The sequence below is a fragment of the Oncorhynchus clarkii genome, chromosome 32, assembly GCF_045791955.1.
Source record: "Oncorhynchus clarkii lewisi isolate Uvic-CL-2024 chromosome 32, UVic_Ocla_1.0, whole genome shotgun sequence".
NCBI lineage: Eukaryota > Metazoa > Chordata > Actinopteri > Salmoniformes > Salmonidae > Oncorhynchus > Oncorhynchus clarkii.
The window spans coordinates 656,949-675,370 of NC_092178.1; the positions used below are offsets into that span (position 1 = coordinate 656,949).

The following is an 18,422-nucleotide window of genomic DNA, read 5'->3' on the forward strand; positions in this document are numbered from 1 at the left end:
CGACCGTAGAGAGTTATCCTGACCCCAGTCGGCCCTAGAGAGGTATCCTGACCCCAGTCGACCGTAGAGAGGTATCCTGACCCCAGTCGACCCTAGAGAGGTATCCTGACCCCAGTCGACCGTAGAGAGGTATCCTGACCCCAGTCGACCGTAGAGAGGTATCCTGACCCCAGTCGACCGTAGAGAGGTATCCTGACCCCAGTCGACCGTAGAGAGTTATCCTGACCCCAGTCGACCCTAGATAGGTATTCTGACCCTAGTCGACCGTAGAGAGGTATCCTGACCCCAGTCGACCGTAGAGAGGTATCCTGACCTCAGTCGACCCTAGAGAGGTATTCTGACCCCAGTCGACCGTAGAGAGGTATCCTGACCCCAGTCGACCGTAGAGAGGTATCTGAACTTGTTGGAGTTGAGCATCACCAGAAACGACTTTGAGTTCAATGGGAAGTACTCCAGATACATGGTACTGCCACGCCCTGACCTTAGAGAGCCATTTTATTTCTCTATTTGGTTAGGTCAGGGTGTGATTTGGGTGGGCATTCTATGTTTTCTATTTCTTTGTTTGTGGCCGCGTGTGGTTCCCAATCAGAGGCAGCTGTCTATCGTTGTCTCTGATTGGGAATCATACTTAGGAAGCCTTTTTCCCACCAATGTTGTGGGTAATTATTTCTATTCTGTGAGTGTTTGTGTGCGCGCCATGGTTGGTTTGTTGGTTTTGTGAAGGTTTCACTTGGATTAAAAGATGTGGAGTTACTTGCACTCTGCGCCTTGGTTCATTTATGACAGGGAGTTTGAAGACAGCGAATGTGACAGGTACAGCCATGGGAAAGAATGTTTTGCAAATGTGTATACATGTTTTTGGGAAGAAACTGCTTTCATCAAATGTAAGGCCTTACCATTGCTGTACCTTAGGTATCTTGATGATATTTTTGGACTGTGGGGAGGCTCCACCTCTGAATTCAGGGAATTATTAAACATTTTAAACTCGCATCACAGAATCTGTTGTTATAGAGGAGGCCACAAGAACACTCTTCTCAGTCTTAAGGCCCAGGGGTTACTCCAGGAGGTTCCTGAGAGAGCTTAGGGTTGAGGTCAATCAGACCTTCCAGACCCATGGAACATAGAAGGTAGAGCGGGATAACCCTGTGGTTCCATTTGTGGGGACTTATTCTCAGGCTCTGGTGCGGTTCAACTCTGAACTTAAATCTCATTTTCAACAGACTCAGAATGATTGTGAGGCCTTGAAAAATGTCAGGGTAATCTCAGCCTTCAGGAGAAATAAGAACGTTAAGGACATTCTAGTCCATTCAAGCCTGAAAAAGAAGAAACTGATATAGAATAAATATTTTACTCAAAGTTTCTGTCCAATATGTATTTGGGCTTGGGGGCTCCAATCAGGCATAAAATCCAACTGGATACTGGAAATGTGTTTTTTGTGATTGAGTGCCTTGTTTGTCATAAACTCAATATTGAAGAGACACAAAACACACTAGAATGCAGACTTAAACAACATCTATACCACACTCAGAAGGGTGATCGATCCACTATGTTGTATGTCCACTTTTGGCCTCATACAGAGAAGAACCTTATAATTTTTGTCCTGGAGACCAATATGGGGTGGTGGAAAACTCAAAGACAGAGATGCCTGAGCGACAATGGATTACAACAGAAGGAACCATTAATCCTCTCTAGGCCTTAATGGGAAATACTAAGCCACCGAGTAATTTGTCTCCATCTTGTGGCTGTTTTAGACACTTGGCGTCTGGGATTTCTGAATTGGTTTAGGATAAAGCTGCAGATCTAGTGTACCTATCATGATGATTATTATCATTATTTTTAATGAGCTGGATCCTTGTATAATTATGTGTTATAAATGGTGTGATGGAAACCATTCTTTATATACCTTTTTTAGTTTAAATCTGAATATTTATAGGAATTGAAATGTTCCTCCCTCTTTTAGGGATTGAAAGCACTTCTGATTCATCATTCTTATTTAATATTTGTTGGTGTGTTTCTAAACATACATGTATAGGTCTTGTAGCTATCACTGGCCTAGTAGATAGAACTCTCCTTTTGATGGACTGTTGTCTGGAACTATTCTAACCCTACTCATTCCTGAGGCCTGAGTCCTAACCCTAACCTTTCTGGCAACTATACCAAACCCTACCAACTATACCAAACCCGACTCATTCCTGAGGCCTGAGTCCTAACCCTAACCTTCCTGGCAACAATACCAAACCCTACCAACTATACCAAACCCGACTCATTCCTGAGTCCTAACCCTAACCTCCTTGGTTCTCATGCCTAACCCTAACCCCTTGGGAGATCCAGTCCCCTTCCCCACATGATACATTTAATTGATGCTTTTATTTTATATATTTTTTGTATAAACATTTTTAATATATGGCTGTTTTGTTACAGTAACCCTCCCCCTCCCACTTTTATTTTTCTTGTCTTTATTTCATTTTTTTCATTTTGAAGGGATGGTCATGATATCAAATCAAATCAAATCAAACTTTATTTGTCATGTGCCGAATACAACAAGTGTAGACTTTACCGTGAAATGCTTACTTACAAGTCCTTAACCAACAGTGAAGTTCAAGAAGAGTTAAGAAAATATTTACCAAGTAAACTAAAGTAAAAAGTAATAGTAAAAAGTAAGACAATAAGAATAACAATAACGAGGCTATATACAGGGGGTACCGGTACAGAGTCAGTGTGCAGGGGTACCGGTTTGTTGAGGTAATTTTTACATGTAGGTGGGGGTGATGAGGTGACTATGCATAGATAATAAACAGTGAGTAGCAGCAGTGTACAAAAGGGGGGGTCAATATACATTTTCCGGTGGTGATTTTATTAATTGTTCAGCAGTCTTATGGCTTGGGGGTAGAAGCTGTTAAGGAGACTTTTGGTCGTAGACTTGGCGCTCCGGTACCTCTTGCCGTGCGGTAGCAGAGAAAACAGTCTATAACTTGGGTGACTGGAGTCTCTGATAATTTTATGGGCTTTCCTCTGACATCGCCTATTATATAGGTCCTGGATGGCAGGATGCTTGGCCTCAGTGATGTACTGGGCCGTTCGCACTACCCTCTGTAGCGCCTTAAGGTCAGATACCGAACAGTTGCCATACCAGGCGGTGATGCAACCGGTCAGGATGCTCTCGATGGTGCCGCTGTAGAACCTTTTGAGGATCTGGGGACGCATGACAAATCTTTTCAGTCTCCTGAGGGTGAAAAGGTTTTGTCGTGCCCTCTTCACGACTGTCTTGGTATGTTTGGACCATGATAGTTCGTTGGGGATGTGGACACCAATGGAACTTAAAACTCTCAACCCGCTCCACTACAGCCCCGTCAATGTTAATGGGGGCCTGTTCGGCCTGCCTTTTCCTGTAGTCCACGATCAGCTCCTTCTCCACTCCTCCTGTGTGTGTGTGTGTGTGTGTGTGTGTGTGTGTGTGTGTGTATTGTGTGTGTGTGTTCAGTGCGCCAATGAATCCCAACTGAAGATGACCTCTTCACTTAAACCTAACCCTCTACTCATCAGCCTTAAACCTAACCCTCTACTCATCAGCCTCATCAGTCTTAAACCTAACCCTCTACTCATCAGTCTTAAACCTAACCCTCTACTCATCAGCCGTAAACCTAACCCTCTACTCATCACCCTTAAACCTAACCCTCTACTCATCAGCCTCATCAGCCGTAAACCTAACCCTCTACTCATCAGCCGTAAACCTAACCCTCTACTCATCAGCCTCATCAGTCTTAAACCTAACCCTCTACTCATCAGTCTTAAACCTAACCCTCTACTCATCAGCCGTAAACCTAACCCTCCACTCATCACCCTTAAACCTAACCCTCTACTCATCAGCCTCATCAGCCATAAACCTAACCCTCTACTCATCAGCCGTAAACCTAACCCTCTACTCATCAGCCTCATCAGTCTTAAACCTAACCCTCTACTCATCAGTCTTAAACCTAACCCTCTACTCATCAGCCGTAAACCTAACCCTCTACTCATCACCCTTAAACCTAACCCTCTACTCATCAGCCTCATCAGCCGTAAACCTAACCCTCTACTCATCAGCCGTAAACCTAACCCTCTACTCATCAGCCTTAAACCTAACCCTCTACTCATCAGCCTTAAACCTAACCCTCTACTCATCAGCCTTAAACCTAACCCTCTACTCATCAGCCTCATCAGCCTTAAACCTAACCCTCTACTCATCCGTTTTAAACCTAACGCTCTACTCATCAGCCTTCCCAACGTGCTGATATGTATGGTGACCTGTGGGATGAGATTTCATTTTGAAGGAATGTTCATGATATTTACAGTGCCTTGCAAAAGTATTCATGCATTCCAACCTGTAATTTAAATAGATTTTTATTAGGATTTCATGAAATGGACAAACACAAAATAGTCCAGATTGATGAAGTAAAAACAAAATAATTGTTTAATAATAAAACTGAAAAGTGGTGCGTTCATATGTATTCACCCCTTTGCTATGAAGCCCCTAAATAAGATCTGGTGCAACCATATCTGTCCATAGGACCACTTTAAGCCGTACACTCCACAGAGCTGGGCTTTACAGAAGAGTGGCCAGAAAAAAAGTAATTGCTTAAAGAAGAAAATAACCAAACACGTTTGGTGTTCGCCAAAAGGTATGTGGGAGACGGTACTCTGGTCAGATGAGACTAAAATTGAGCTTTTTGCCCATCAAGAAAAACACTATGTCTGACTCAAAACCAAAACCTCTCATCACCCTGAGAACACATCCCCAAAGTGAAGCATGGTGGTGACAGCATCATGCTGTGGGGAAGTTTTTCATCGGTAGGGACTGGGAAACTGGTCAGAATTTAAGGAATGATAGATGGCGCTAAATACAGGGAAATTCTTGAGGGAAACCTGTTTCAGTCTTCAAGAGATTTGAGACTGGGACGGGGGTTCACCTTCCAGCAGGACACTGACCCTAAGCATACTACTAAACCAACACTTGAGGGGAAACATTTAAATGTCTTGGAATGGCCTAGTCAAAGCCCAGACCTCAATCCAATTGAGAATCTGTGGTATGACTTAAAGATTGCTGTACATCAACGGAACCTATCCAACTTGAAGGAGCTGGAGCAGTTTTGCCTTGAAGAATGGGCAAAAATTCCAGCAGCTAGATGTGCCAAGCTTATAGAGACATACCCCAAGAGACATGCAGCTGTAATTGCTTGGGGCGGCAGGTAGCCTAGTGGTTAAAGCGTTGGACTTGTAACCGAAAGGTTGCAAAATAAAATCCCAGAGCTGACAAGGTTCTGCCCCTGAACAAGGCAGTTAACCCACTGTTCATAGGCCATCATTGAAAATAAGAATTTGTTCTTAACTGACTTTCCTAGTTAAATAAAGGTAAAATAAAAAAAAGTGGCTCTACAAAGTATTGACTTTGGGGGGTGAATAGTTATGCATGCTCAAGTTCAGTTTTTTTGTCTTATTTCTTGTTTGTTTCACAATAAAATATTTTGCATCTTCAAAGTGGTAGTCATGTTGTGTAAATCAAATGATGCAACCCCCCCCCCCCAAAAAAACTATTTTAATTCCAGGTTGTAAGGCAACAAAATAGGAAAAATGCCAAGCGGGTGAATACTTTCGAAAGCCACTGTGGGATGAGTTTTAATTTTGAAGAGAGGGTCATGATATGTACGGTGTGCTGTGCCAGCTGGACATCTACGGATGTTAAGTGTACAGTCCACTAACCTAACACTCTACCAAGGTCTAACCCCTAATACTGACCACTACAAAGGTCTAAACCCTAACCCCTGCCAAGGTTTAACCCCTAACAAGGTCAAACCCCTAACCCTAACCTCTACCAAGGTCTACACACAGCTAGCCCACTTGTGTGTATGTATGTATGTATGTATGTATGTATGTACAGTGCCTTGCGAAAGTATTCGCCCCCCTTGAACTTTGCGACCTTTTGCCACATTTCAGGCTTCAAACATAAAGATATAAAACTGTATTTTTTTGTGAAGAATCAACAACAAGTGGGACACAATCATGAAGTGGAACGACATTTATTGGATATTTCAAACTTTAACAAATTAAAAACTGAAAAATTGGGCGTGCAAAATTATTCAGCCCCCTTAAGTTAATACTTTGTAGCGCCACCTTTTGCTGCGATTACAGCTGTAAGTCGCTTGGGGTATGTCTCTATCAGTTTTGCACATCGAGAGACTGACATTTTTTCCCATTCCTCCTTGCAAAACAGCTCGAGCTCAGTGAGGTTGGATGGAGAGCATTTGTGAACAGCAGTTGTCAGTTCTTTCCACAGATTCTCGATTGGATTCAGGTCTGGACTTTGACTTGGCCATTCTAACACCTGGATATGTTTATTTTTGAACCATTCCATTGTAGATTTTGCTTTATGTTTTGGATCATTGTCTTGTTGGAAGACAAATCTCCGTCCCAGTCTCAGGTCTTTTGCAGACTCCATCAGGTTTTCTTCCAGAATGGTCCTGTATTTGGCTCCATCCATCTTCCCATCAATTTTAACCATCTTCCCTGTCCCTGCTGAAGAAAAGCAGGCCCAAACCATGATGCTGCCACCACCATGTTTGACAGTGGGGATGGTGTGTTCAGCTGTGTTGCTTTTACGCCAAACATAACGTTTTGCATTGTTGCCAAAAAGTTCAATTTTGGTTTCATCTGACCAGAGCACCTTCTTCCACATGTTTGGTGTGTCTCCCAGGTGGCTTGTGGCAAACTTTAAACAACACTTTTTATGGATATCTTTAAGAAATGGCTTTCTTCTTGCCACTCTTCCATAAAGGCCAGATTTGTGCAATATACGACTGATTGTTGTCCTATGGACAGAGTCTCCCACCTCAGCTGTAGATCTCTGCAGTTCATCCAGAGTGATCATGGGCCTCTTGGCTGCATCTCTGATCAGTCTTCTCCTTGTATGAGCTGAAAGTTTAGAGGGACGGCCAGGTCTTGGTAGATTTGCAGTGGTCTGATACTCCTTCCATTTCAATATTATCGCTTGCACAGTGCTCCTTGGGATGTTTAAAGCTTGGGAAATCACAACAGTATCTCGGACCTGCCTGGTGTGTTCCTTGTTCTTCATGATGCTCTCTGCGCTTTTAACGGACCTCTGAGACTATCACAGTGCAGGTGCATTTATAAGGAGACTTGATTACACACAGGTGGATTGTATTTATCATCATTAGTCATTTAGGTCAACATTGGATCATTCAGAGATCCTCACTGAACTTCTGGAGAGAGTTTGCTGCACTGAAAGTAAAGGGGCTGAATAATTTTGCACGCCCAATTTTTCAGTTTTTGATTTGTTAAAAAAGTTTGAAATAGCCAATAAATGTTGTTCCACTTCATGATTGTGTCCCACTTGTTGTTGATTCTTCACAAAAAAATACAGTTTTATATCTTTATGTTTGAAGCCTGAAATGTGGCAAAAGGTCGCAAAGTTCAAGGGGGCCGAATACTTTCGCAAGGCACTGTATGTATGTATGTATGTATGTATGTATGTACTGTATGTGTGTGTGCTCAGTGCACCAATGAAACCCAACTGAAGATGACCTCTTCACTTAAACCTAACCCTCTACTCAAATTTCAAAAACAAGAAAATGGTGCCGTCTGCTTTGCTTAATATAAGATATTTTAAATGATTTATACTTTTACTTTTGATACTTAAGTGTCAAGAGTAAATTTAATTGCTAAAAGATACTTAAGTATATTTAAAACCAAATACTTTTAGACTTTTACTCAAGTAGAATTTTACTGGCTGACTTTCACTTTTATTTGAGTAACTTTCTATTAAGGTATCTTTACTTTTACTCAAGTATGACAATTGATGATATAGCATAGGACATATACACTTTTATCAAATAAAGTACACATTATTCAAGTACACATTACTTTACCCGTGCAGTGTAACGCCTGAAAGCTAAAGACATGTTGTGTGTTGATGGGCAACATTTAAAAGATATTACAAAACTTTCTTCCAAGCATAATGGCAAACGACAAAGAGAGGAGGATACTGCTAACTTTAAAGACGGTACTTGGCGAGAGTTGTGTATCTGTTTTTGCAAAAAGGTTCATCTTAGCTACGCGGCTGAAAGTAGGCGACCGCTAGAGTCCCCTTTCAGACACAACAAATATCTCCCTCGTTCTTTTATTTTAAGACTTATATTGGAACTTTCAATGAAGTTACAATTAAATATGGAAGTTTATTTTGTCAAATCTTATAAATATATTTAAAATGTTGACTTCTATGGCAGTACAACAATATTTTTATTCAGGCATCTGATAACGCACCAACATCGACGCCATCTATGTTCTTAAAGGCCCATTTCCAGTTTGCAAGAAGTGAAAGTAAATGGGAATTTATTACAACCAAAACACTCTGAAAGTGGTTGATTGAACATTAATTAAGCTGTTTCATTCTCAACACACATGATGTTTGTCGCGGCAGAATGCACCCCAACGTCTTTTAAAGGCTTTACCCTGATTATGGTGAGTTAACTGCCATGCTTACTCTGTATTTATGCTCTATCATTGTGTCTAATTGGTTTCAACGTGTGCTGCACGCTTCTACTACAGTGTCTATTCTACTGTATTGTATCTAACCAAATGCCACATTGTCTGTCTACAGCCAGCAATCTCTGTTGGAAATGTGGGGCAGCTGGCAGTGGACCTGATTGTTTCTACGTTCAACATGTGTCGAGTCGGATACATCCACACTGACTGTCTCATCCCTATGGCAGGGAACAACCCTTATGCTACATTCGCTGAGAACGCCAACGACCTCAGTACCAATGCAGAAGGTACACTAAATATACAAAACAGTGGAGGCTGGTGGGAGGAGATATGAGGACAGGCTCATTGTTATGGCTGGAATGGATTAAATGTAAAGATATCAAACATGGAAACCACATGTTTGACTCTTCCATTGATTCCATTCCAGCCATAACAATGAGCCTGGCTTCCTATAGCTCCTCCCACCAGCCTCTGCTAAAAAATATGTGGACACCCCTTCAAGTTAGTGGATTTGGCTATTTCAGGCACTATAAAATCGGCACACAGCCATGCAATCTCCATAGAGAAACATTGGCAGTAAACTGGCAGTAAACCGTCATAGGATGCCACCTTTCCAACAAGTCAGTTCATCACATTTCTGCCCTGCTACATCTGCCCTGGTCAACTGCATCCCACTGCTGGCTTGCTTCTGAAGCTAAGCAGGGTCTTGGTCAGTCCCTGGATGGGAGACCAGATGCTGCTGGAAGTGGTGTTGGAGGGCCAGTAGGAGGCACCCTTTCCTCTGGTCTAAAAAAATATCCCAATGCCCCAGGGCAGTGATTGGGGACATTGCCCTGTGTAGGGTGCTGTCTTTTGGATGGGATGTTAAACGGGTGTCCTGACTCTCTGTGGTCACTAAAGATCCCTTAGCACTTATTGTAAGAGCCCGGTGTCCTGGCTAAATTCCCAATCTGGCCCTCATACCATCATGACCACCTAATCATCCCCAGTTTACAATTGGCTCATTCATCCCCCTCCTCTCCCCTGTAACTATTCCCCAGGTTGTTGCTGTAAATTAAAATGTGTTCTCAGTCAACTTATCTGGTAAAATGAGGGTTAAATAAATAAAAAGTGCTGTTATTGTGGAGTGGAAATGTCTAGGAGCAACAACGGCTCAGTGGCAATGTGGTAGGCCACAACTTCCACCGAGTGGTGAAGCGTGTAAAAATTGTCTCTCATCGGTTGCAAACCTCCCTACCGATTTCCAAACTGCTTCTGAAAGCAACGGCAGCACAATAACTTTTCATCAGGAAAAGTTATTGAAATGGGTTTCCATGACCAAGCAGCTGCACACAAGCCTAAGATCACCATGCGCAATGCCAAGCGTCGGCTGGAGTGGTGTAAAGCTCGCCGCCATTGTACTCTGGAGCAGTGGAAACATGTTCTCTGGAGTGATGTATCACACTTCACCATCTGGCAGTCCGACAGATGAATCTGGGTTTGGCGGAGTGCCAACTGTAAAGGTGGAAATAATGGTCTGGGACTGTTTTTCATGGTCCGTGCTTGGCCACTTAGTTCCAGTGAAGGGAAATCTTAATGCTACAGCATACAATGACATAGATGATTCTGTGCTTCCAACTTTGTGGCAACAGTTTGGGGAAGGCCCTTTCCTGTTTCAGCATGACAATGCCCCTTGCACAAAGCGAGGTCCATACAGAATTTTTTTGTCAAGATTGGTGTGGAAGAACTTGACTGACCTGCAGATAGCCCTGACCTCAACCCCATCAAACATATTTGGGATGACTTGGAATGCTGTCTGCGAGCCAGGCCTAATCGCCCAACATCAGTGCCCGACCTCACTAATGCTGTTGTGGCTGAGTGAAAGTAAGCCCCCGCAGCAATATTCCAAAGTAGTGGAAAGCCTTCCCAGAAGAGTGGAGACTGTTATAGACGCAAAGGGTGGACCAGCTCTATATTGGGGCTCCCGAGTGGCGCAGTGGTCTAAGGCACTGCATCTCAGTGTTAGAGACGTTACTACAGATACTGGTTCGATTTCAGGCTGTATCACAACCGGCTGTGATTGGGAGTCCCATAGGGCGGCGCACAATTGGCCCAGCATTGTCCGGGTTTGGCTGGGGTAGGCCGTCATTATAAGTAAGAATTTGTTTTTAACTGACTTTCCTAGTTAAATTAAAGGTTAATGTCCATGATTTTGTTCGACAAGCAGGTGTCCACATACTTTTGGTCTTGTAGTGAAATAGGGTAGTTGTCTATGTAACACTACTGTTAATGATCATAATGTACAATAGTCATCGCTTCAGTCACATTGACATGGAATGAGATTCTCTCCTCTCTTGAACAGTGTACTCTTCTCCAGAGTTGAGGTTGGCAGTTCTTCAGATCAGAACCCCAATTATCCAGGTAATGTAACAGAGGTCGGCTTCATTTAACCCATTCTATTTGTAACCGAGTTAAGCCTTAAAGGAGAAGCTCACCCAAAAACACTTCTGGGCCCTTTATAACACTTGCCTGGCTGTTTGTCAGTACCCCAGACTGTTTTTAGGTTCATTGTTTGAGTATTTAGATTTCTGTATTTTTATATCAACATGCTGAATTTCTACAATCACCTAAAATGCTTTGAATACTGTGTATTTATTGTTACATAAATAACGATTGGTGTCTCAGCATTGAATTGCCAAATAAATGTGTATAATGTAAGAATTATTTAAAAAAACAAAGACCTACTTTGTGCGCAAAAGTCTTCCATATAAATCTGGTAAAAACTCTTCTTCATGGTTCTAAAATTGATAATTATAGGAGGCGGGACGAAGGAGTGTCTTACTATTGGTCTTCAAGAAAGGAAATCAGAACGAAGGGAAGTTAACGAAGATGGTAGCTAGCTAGGCTAGCGGTTAGTAGTCTGATGTAAAGTAAGGCTAGTGGTTAGTAGTCTGATGTAAAGTAAGGCTAGTGGTTAGTAGTCTGATGTAAAGTAAGGCTAGTGGTTAGTAGTCTGATGTAAAGTAAGGCTAGCGGTTAGTAGTCTGATGTAAGGCTAGCGGTTAGTAGTCTGATGTAAAGTAAGGCTAGCGGTTAGTAGTCTGACGTAAAGTAAGGCTAGCGGTTAGTAGTCTGATGTAAAGTAAGGCTAGCTAGGCTAGCGGTTAGTAGTCTGATGTAAAGTAAGGCTAGTGGTTAGTAGTCTGACGTAAAGTAAGGCTAGCTAGGCTAGCGGTTAGTAGTCTGTAAAATAAGGCTAGTGGTTAGTAGTCTGATGTAAAATAAGGCTAGTGGTTAGTAGTCTGACGTAAAGTAAGGCTAGCTAGGCTAGCGGTTAGTAGTCTGACGTAAAGTAAGGCTCGTGGTTAGTAGTCTGACGTAAAGTAAGGCTAGCGGTTAGTAGTCTGACAAAGTAAGGCTAGCGGTTAGTAGTCTGACGTAAAGTAAGGCTAGCTAGGCTAGCGGTTAGTAGTCTGATGTAAAATAAGGCTAGTGGTTAGTAGTCTGATGTAAAGCTAGCTGGGCTAGCGGTTAGTAGTCTGGCGTAAAGTAAGGCTAGCTAGGCTAGCGGTTAGTAGTCTGATGTAAAGTAAGGCTAGTGGTTAGTAGTCTGACAAAGTAAGGCTAGTGGTTAGTAGTCTGACAAAGTAAGACTAGACTAGTGGTTAGTAGTCTGACGTAAAGTTTTTTATTATTTTTATTATTTTTTTTATTTTACCTTTATTTAACCAGGCAAGTCAGTTAAGAACAAATTCTTATTTTCAATGACGGCCTGGGAACAGTGGGTTAACTGCCTGTTCAGGGGCAGAACGACAGATTTGTACCTTGTCAGCTCGGGGGTTTGAACTCGCAACCTTCCGGTTACTAGTCCAACGCTCTAACCACTAGGCTACCCTGCCGCCCCAAGTAAGGCTAGTGGTTAGTAGTCTGATGTACGGCTAGCGGTTAGTAGTCTGATGTAAAGTAAGGCTAGCTAAGCTAGCGGTTAGTAGTCTGATGTAAAGTAAAGCTAGCGGTTAGTAGTCTGACGTAAAGTAAGGCTAGCGGTTAGTAGTCTGATGTAAAGTAAAGCTAGCGGTTAGTAGTCTGACGTAAAGTAAGGCTAGCGGTTAGTAGTCTGATGTAAAGTAAGGCTAGCGGTTAGTAGTCTGATGTAAAGTAAGGCTAGTGGTTAGTAGTCTGACGTAAAGTAAGGCTAGTGGTTAGTAGTCTGATGTAAAGTAAGGCTAGCGGTTAGTAGTCTGATGTAAAGTAAGGCTAGTGGTTAGTAGTCTGACGTAAAGTTAGGCTAGCTAGGCTAGCGGTTAGTAGTCTGATGTAAATTAGGGCTAGTGGTTAGTAGTCTGACGTAAAGTAAGGCTAGCTAGGCTAGCGGTTAGTAGTCTGATGTAAAGTAAGGCTAGTGGTTAGTAGTCTGACGTAAAGTAAGGCTAGCTAGGCTAGCGGTTAGTAGTCTGACGTAAAGTTAGGCTAGCGGTTAGTAGTCTGATGTAAAGTAAGGCTAGCGGTTAGTAGTCTGATGTAAAGTAAGGCTAGCGGTTAGTAGTCTGATGTAAAGTAAAGCTAGCGGTTAGTAGTCTGACGTAAAGTTAGGCTAGCGGTTAGTAGTCTGATGTAAAGTAAGGCTAGCGGTTAGTAGTCTGATGTAAAGTAAGGCTAGCGGTTAGTAGTCTGATGTAAAGTAAGGCTAGTGGTTAGTAGTCTGACGTAAAGTTAGGCTAGCGGTTAGTAGTCTGATGTAAAGTAAGGCTAGCGGTTAGTAGTCTGATGTAAAGTAAGGCTAGCGGTTAGTAGTCTGATGTAAAGTAAGGCTAGCGGTTAGTAGTCTGATGTAAAGTAAGGCTAGTGGTTAGTAGTCTGACGTAAAGTTAGGCTAGCTAGGCTAGCGGTTAGTAGTCTGATGTAAAGTAAGGCTAGCGGTTAGTAGTCTGATGTAAAGTAAGGCTAGTGGTTAGTAGTCTGACGTACAGTTAGGCTAGCTAGGCTAGCGGTTAGTAGTCTGATGTAAAGTAAAGCTAGCGGTTAGTGGTCTGACGTAAAGTTAGGCTAGCGGTTAGTAGTCTGATGTAAATTAGGGCTAGTTATCGGTTAGTAATCTCTGAAGTAAAGTAGTCGAATGACATTAGTAGTCAAGTAGCTGAGTGACGTTGGTCAAAATGAAGTGCATTAATGTTCCAGGTCTGATACAAATGCATTACACATTTTCCAATCTTTTCCTGATCTCTGGAGCTTTGTGTCAGGCATGGCAGCAGGCCATCCCACATCCTATGCTTGTTCTGGTTGGTAAGTTGTCAAGGAGGGTGGTCATGTGTGTTTGATTAGACAGCCACCGGTTGGAGCCCACACCCTATGCAAACATAGCAACGGAGCGTTGTATACAGTCCGCTCCAAAGTAGGTAAACAATGCTGCGTAAAGGGAACAGTGTAGCAGCCTTAAGGGAACAGTGTAGCAGCCTTAAGGGAACAGTGTAGCAGCCTTAAGGGAACAGTGTAGCAGCCTTAAGGGAACAGTGTAGCAGCCTTAAGGGAACAGTGTAGCAGCCTTAAGGGAACAGTGTAGCAGCCTTAAGGGAACAGTGTAGCATGAGAAGCTGTTTGGATATGGTTATGCTGTTATGGTTTTTAACTTGGGAGAGGAGAACTATCATATAGGTCCTTTCTGTTGCAGACAAAGTCCAAGAAGTTCTGTAAGCTGATGGTGTCTTGGATCAAAGCCAGTGGTTTCTCCAGGACTGTCGTGCTGTCCAGCAGTCATGCTTACCAGAGGGATGACCAACAGCTACTGGGGTACAGAACTGCTGTCTACCAGAATTACTATGTTCAACTAGATTTTTTTGTTCCATTCCACTTGTCACATAAATGGCAGAGAGCTCTGACTGACAAATCATACATAAAATATATAAAAAGTATTTTGCTATCATTGTCCATGTTCCGATATTCCACTAATGAACGTGATGACAGATGAACGTGATGACAGATGAACGTGATGACAGATGAACGTGATGATAGATGAATGTGTTGATAGATGAACCCCTTCCTTGCTCGCAGGTCTCCCCTGCGTTACCTGCAGACTCCCTCCATGCAGAAGGTGACTGGTGACCGGCTGAAGGAGATGGATTGGAAGGAGATGGAGACAGTATCTACCTTCCCTGGGGTTACTGACTCAGAGCAGCGCCTCTATATACCTGGAGGGGGCGCCACTAAAGGCCTCTTCACTGACAGGTACAGGAGACTGACAGTGGGTGTAGGTAGAAGTCACCTCTGAACACTGATACAGGATCATATTTGTTTTTACTGGCTATATTATCCTCACACATGCAGTGTGGAACGCTGAACACTACATCTGATAAAGAGGAATATGTTTACCTTGCACAAAAAGTTCACTTAGGTGCACTATGCAGAAATCGCCATTTCCTGGTTGCTAAAATTCTAATAGTTCTCATAATTTCAGTTTGTGTCAAAACAAGCGAATACGGTGTAGAGAATCATTGTACCATCTAAACCGCTGTGAAATTGCTTTTCCATATCCATATTGTATTTTCAGATGTTTGAGGCTGGTGTACCAAACAGAAAGTAAAAGATGCAAAAACTACATTTAAGAATGGGAAGTATAGAGATCTGTACCGCGTCTTAGACTGGCTTTCAATGAGGCTTTAAGGTTTTCTCCATGGTGTTGTCTCTGTGTTCCAGCTGTGCTGAGGACATTCCTCTTCGTGGTTTTGTCTCTGTGTTCCAGCTGTGCTGAGGACATTCCTCTTCGTGGTGTTGTCTCTGTGTTCCAGCTGTGCTGAGGACATTCTTCTCCATGGTGTTGTCTCTGTGTTCCAGCTGTGCTGAGGACATTCTTCTCCATGGTGTTGTCTCTGTGTTCCAGCTGTGCTGAGGACATTCTTCTCCATGGTGTTGTCTCTGTGTTCCAGCTGTGCTGAGGACATTCTTCTCCATGGTGTTGTCTCTGTGTTCCAGCTGTGCTGAGGACATTCTTCTCCATGGTGTTGTCTCTGTGTTCCAGCTGTGCTGAGGACATTCTTCTCCATGGTGTTGTCTCTGTGTTCCAGCTGTGCTGAGGACATTCTTCTCCATGGTGTTGTCTCTGTGTTCCAGCTGTGCTGAGGACATTCTTCTCCATGGTGTTGTCTCTGTGTTCCAGCTGTGCTGAGGACATTCTTCTCCATGGTGTTGTCTCTGTGTTCCAGCTGTGCTGAGGACATTCTTCTCCATGGTGTTGTCTCTGTGTTCCAGCTGTGCTGAGGACATTCTTCTCCATGGTGTTGTCTCTGTGTTCCAGCTGTGCTGAGGACATTCTTCTCCATGGTGTTGTCTCTGTGTTCCAGCTGTGCTGAGGACATTCTTCTCCATGGTGTTGTCTCTGTGTTCCAGCTGTGCTGAGGACATTCCTCTGGTGGTGGTGCTGATCTTCTGCTCTGAAGGAGACAACATCCCAGACGCCTTCACTCTCCTCAACCACCTCAACACCTGGCTCCACCTAGTGGACGCACCTGTAAGTGCTACTGTATGAGTACAGCCATATGATGTTATTGCTTGTGTATGTATTTACATTTGAGTTGTTAAGAAGACACTCTTGTCCAGAGCAACTTAGTCAGTGCATTCAACTAAGTTAAGTAGGGAAAACAAGTACATGTCACATTCATTACAAGTACACCCTTTGAAATAGTCACTAACCTCTAGTTGCATGTGACATGCTGGTAGAAATTACGTATAAAAATTGAAGTTTCCCTGAATTAAAGTCCCCGGCCTCTAGGAGCACCGCATCTGGGTGAGCATTTTCTTGTTTCCTTACGGCCTTATACAGCTGGTTGGTGGTAAATAGACAGCTACGAAGAATCTAGATGAACTCTGTTGGTAAATATTATGGTCTGCAGCTTATCGTGAGGTACTCTACCTCAGGTGAGCAAAACCTTGAGACTTCCTTTATATTAGAGATTGTGCACCAGCTGTTGACAGAGATGCACACCACCCCCTCCCTGATCTTACCGGAGGCTGCTGTTCTGTCTTGCCAAGGCACAGAAAAAACAGCTAACTGTATATAATCCATGTCGTTGTTCAGCCATGACTCTGAAACACAGGATGTTAGTTATTCATGTCCCGTTTATACATGCCTATTCCATCCTTCATAGGCCCAGACGCAGCCAAAGTGGAGGATACCAGCATCATGGAGGCTTCTCTTTGGCAGTGGCATCCCCCCTGCACTCTTCTAAATCACCCAGTGGAATTTCCCCTGCCCCAACTCTCCTAAATCACCCAGTGGAATCTCCCCTGCCCCAACTCTCCCCTGCCCCAACCGGTGTTATGAGTCCAGGTTTATAGTCCTGAAGTGTGCCTAGTGGTTATCATTACCTACCCTGGTGATGAGAATCAATATTTACTCTACGGTTATTAAAATTATTAAATCATCTCTGGTGTTCAGTGTCAGTTAATGCAGTCTTTGTAGAGAATGTGTGAACCCCTATATACAGTGGGGCAAAAAAGTATTGTCAGCCACCAATTGTGCAAGTTCTCCCACTTAAAAAGATGAGAGGCCTGTAATTTTGATCATAGGTACAATTCAACTATGACAGACAAAATGAGAAAAAAAATCCAGAAAATCACATTGTAGGATTTTTTTATGAATTTATTTGCAAATTATGTTGGAAAATTATCTCAATACTTTACTATATACCCTTTGTTGGAAATGACAGAGGTCAAATGTTTTCTGTAAGTCTTCACAAGGCTTTCACACACTGTTGCTGGTATTTTGGCCCATTCCTCCATGCAGATCTCCTCTAGAGGAGTGATGTTTTGGGGCTGTAGCTGGGCAACACGGACTTTCAACTCCCTCCAAAGATTTTCTATGGGGTTGAGATCTGGAGACTGGCTAGGCCACTCCAGGACCTTGAAATGCTTCTTACGAAGCCACTCCTTCGTTGCCCGGGCGGTGTGTTTGGGATCATTGTCATGCTGAAAGACCCAGCCACGTTTCATCTTCAATACCCTTGCTGATGGAAGGAGGTTTTCACTCAAAATCTCACGATACATGGCCCCATTCATTCTTTCCTTTACACGGATCAGTCGTCCTGGTCCCTCTGGATCATCCAAATGCTCTCTAGCAAACTTCAGACGGGCCTGGACATGTACTGGCTTAAGCAGGGGGACACGTCTGGCACTGCAGGATTTGAGTCCCTGGCGGCGTAGTGTGTTACTGATGGTAGGCCTTGTTACTTTGGTCCCAGCTCTCTGCAGGTAATTCACTAGGTGTGGTTCTGGGATTTTTGCTCACCGTTCTTGTGATCATATTGACCCCACGGGGTGAGATTTTGCGTTGAGCCCCAGATCGAGGAAGATTATCAGTGGTCTTGTATGTCTTCCATTTCCTAATAATTTCTCCCACAGTTGATTTATTCAAACCAAGCTGCTTACCTATTGCAGATTCAGTCTTCCCAGCCTGGCGCAGGTCTACAATTTTGTTTCTGGTGTCCTTTGACAGCTCTTTGGTCTTGGCCATAGTGGAATTTGGAGTGTGACTGTTTGAGGTTGTGGACAGGTGTCTTTTATACTGATAAAAAGTTCAAACAGGTGCCATTAATACAGGTGGAGGACAGAGGAGACTCTTAAAGAAGTTACAGATCTGTGAGAGCCAGAACTATTGCTTGTTTGTAGGTGACCAAATACTTATTTTCCACCATAATTTGCAAATAAATGTATTAAAAATGCTACAATGTGTCATAGTTGAAGTGTACCTATGATGAACATTACAGGCCTCTCTCATCTTTTTAAGTGGGAGAACTTGCACAATTGGTGGCTGACTAAATACTTTTTTGCCCCACTGTATATAGGGGTTCACACATTGTCTACTGTAGGGCACTACTTTTGACCTGGTCTATAGGGAATATGGTGCTATGTGACCTGGT

At 43.1% G+C, this 18,422-nt stretch overlaps 1 protein-coding gene across 2 annotated transcripts; it reads left to right on the plus strand.

The window, feature by feature from the left end:
- The first annotated feature begins 8,332 nt into the window (after positions 1-8,332).
- Positions 8,333-16,930, plus strand: LOC139392054 (proteasome (prosome, macropain) assembly chaperone 2). 2 transcript variants are annotated; one of them, XM_071139714.1, is made up of 7 exons: positions 8,333-8,511; positions 8,651-8,822; positions 10,877-10,935; positions 14,183-14,301; positions 14,563-14,736; positions 15,895-16,015; positions 16,653-16,930. In XM_071139714.1, exons 1-7 carry the CDS (start codon positions 8,452-8,454, stop codon positions 16,731-16,733), a joined length of 786 nt encoding a protein of 261 aa, XP_070995815.1. In that variant the 5' UTR covers positions 8,333-8,451; the 3' UTR covers positions 16,734-16,930. The 2 variants fall into 2 exon arrangements, with proteins under 2 accessions (XP_070995815.1, XP_070995816.1); XM_071139715.1 differs by lacking the exons at positions 15,895-16,015; positions 16,653-16,930 and adding an exon at positions 15,059-15,180 and having other exon boundaries at positions 8,336-8,511.
- The last annotated feature ends 1,492 nt before the right edge of the window (positions 16,931-18,422 follow it).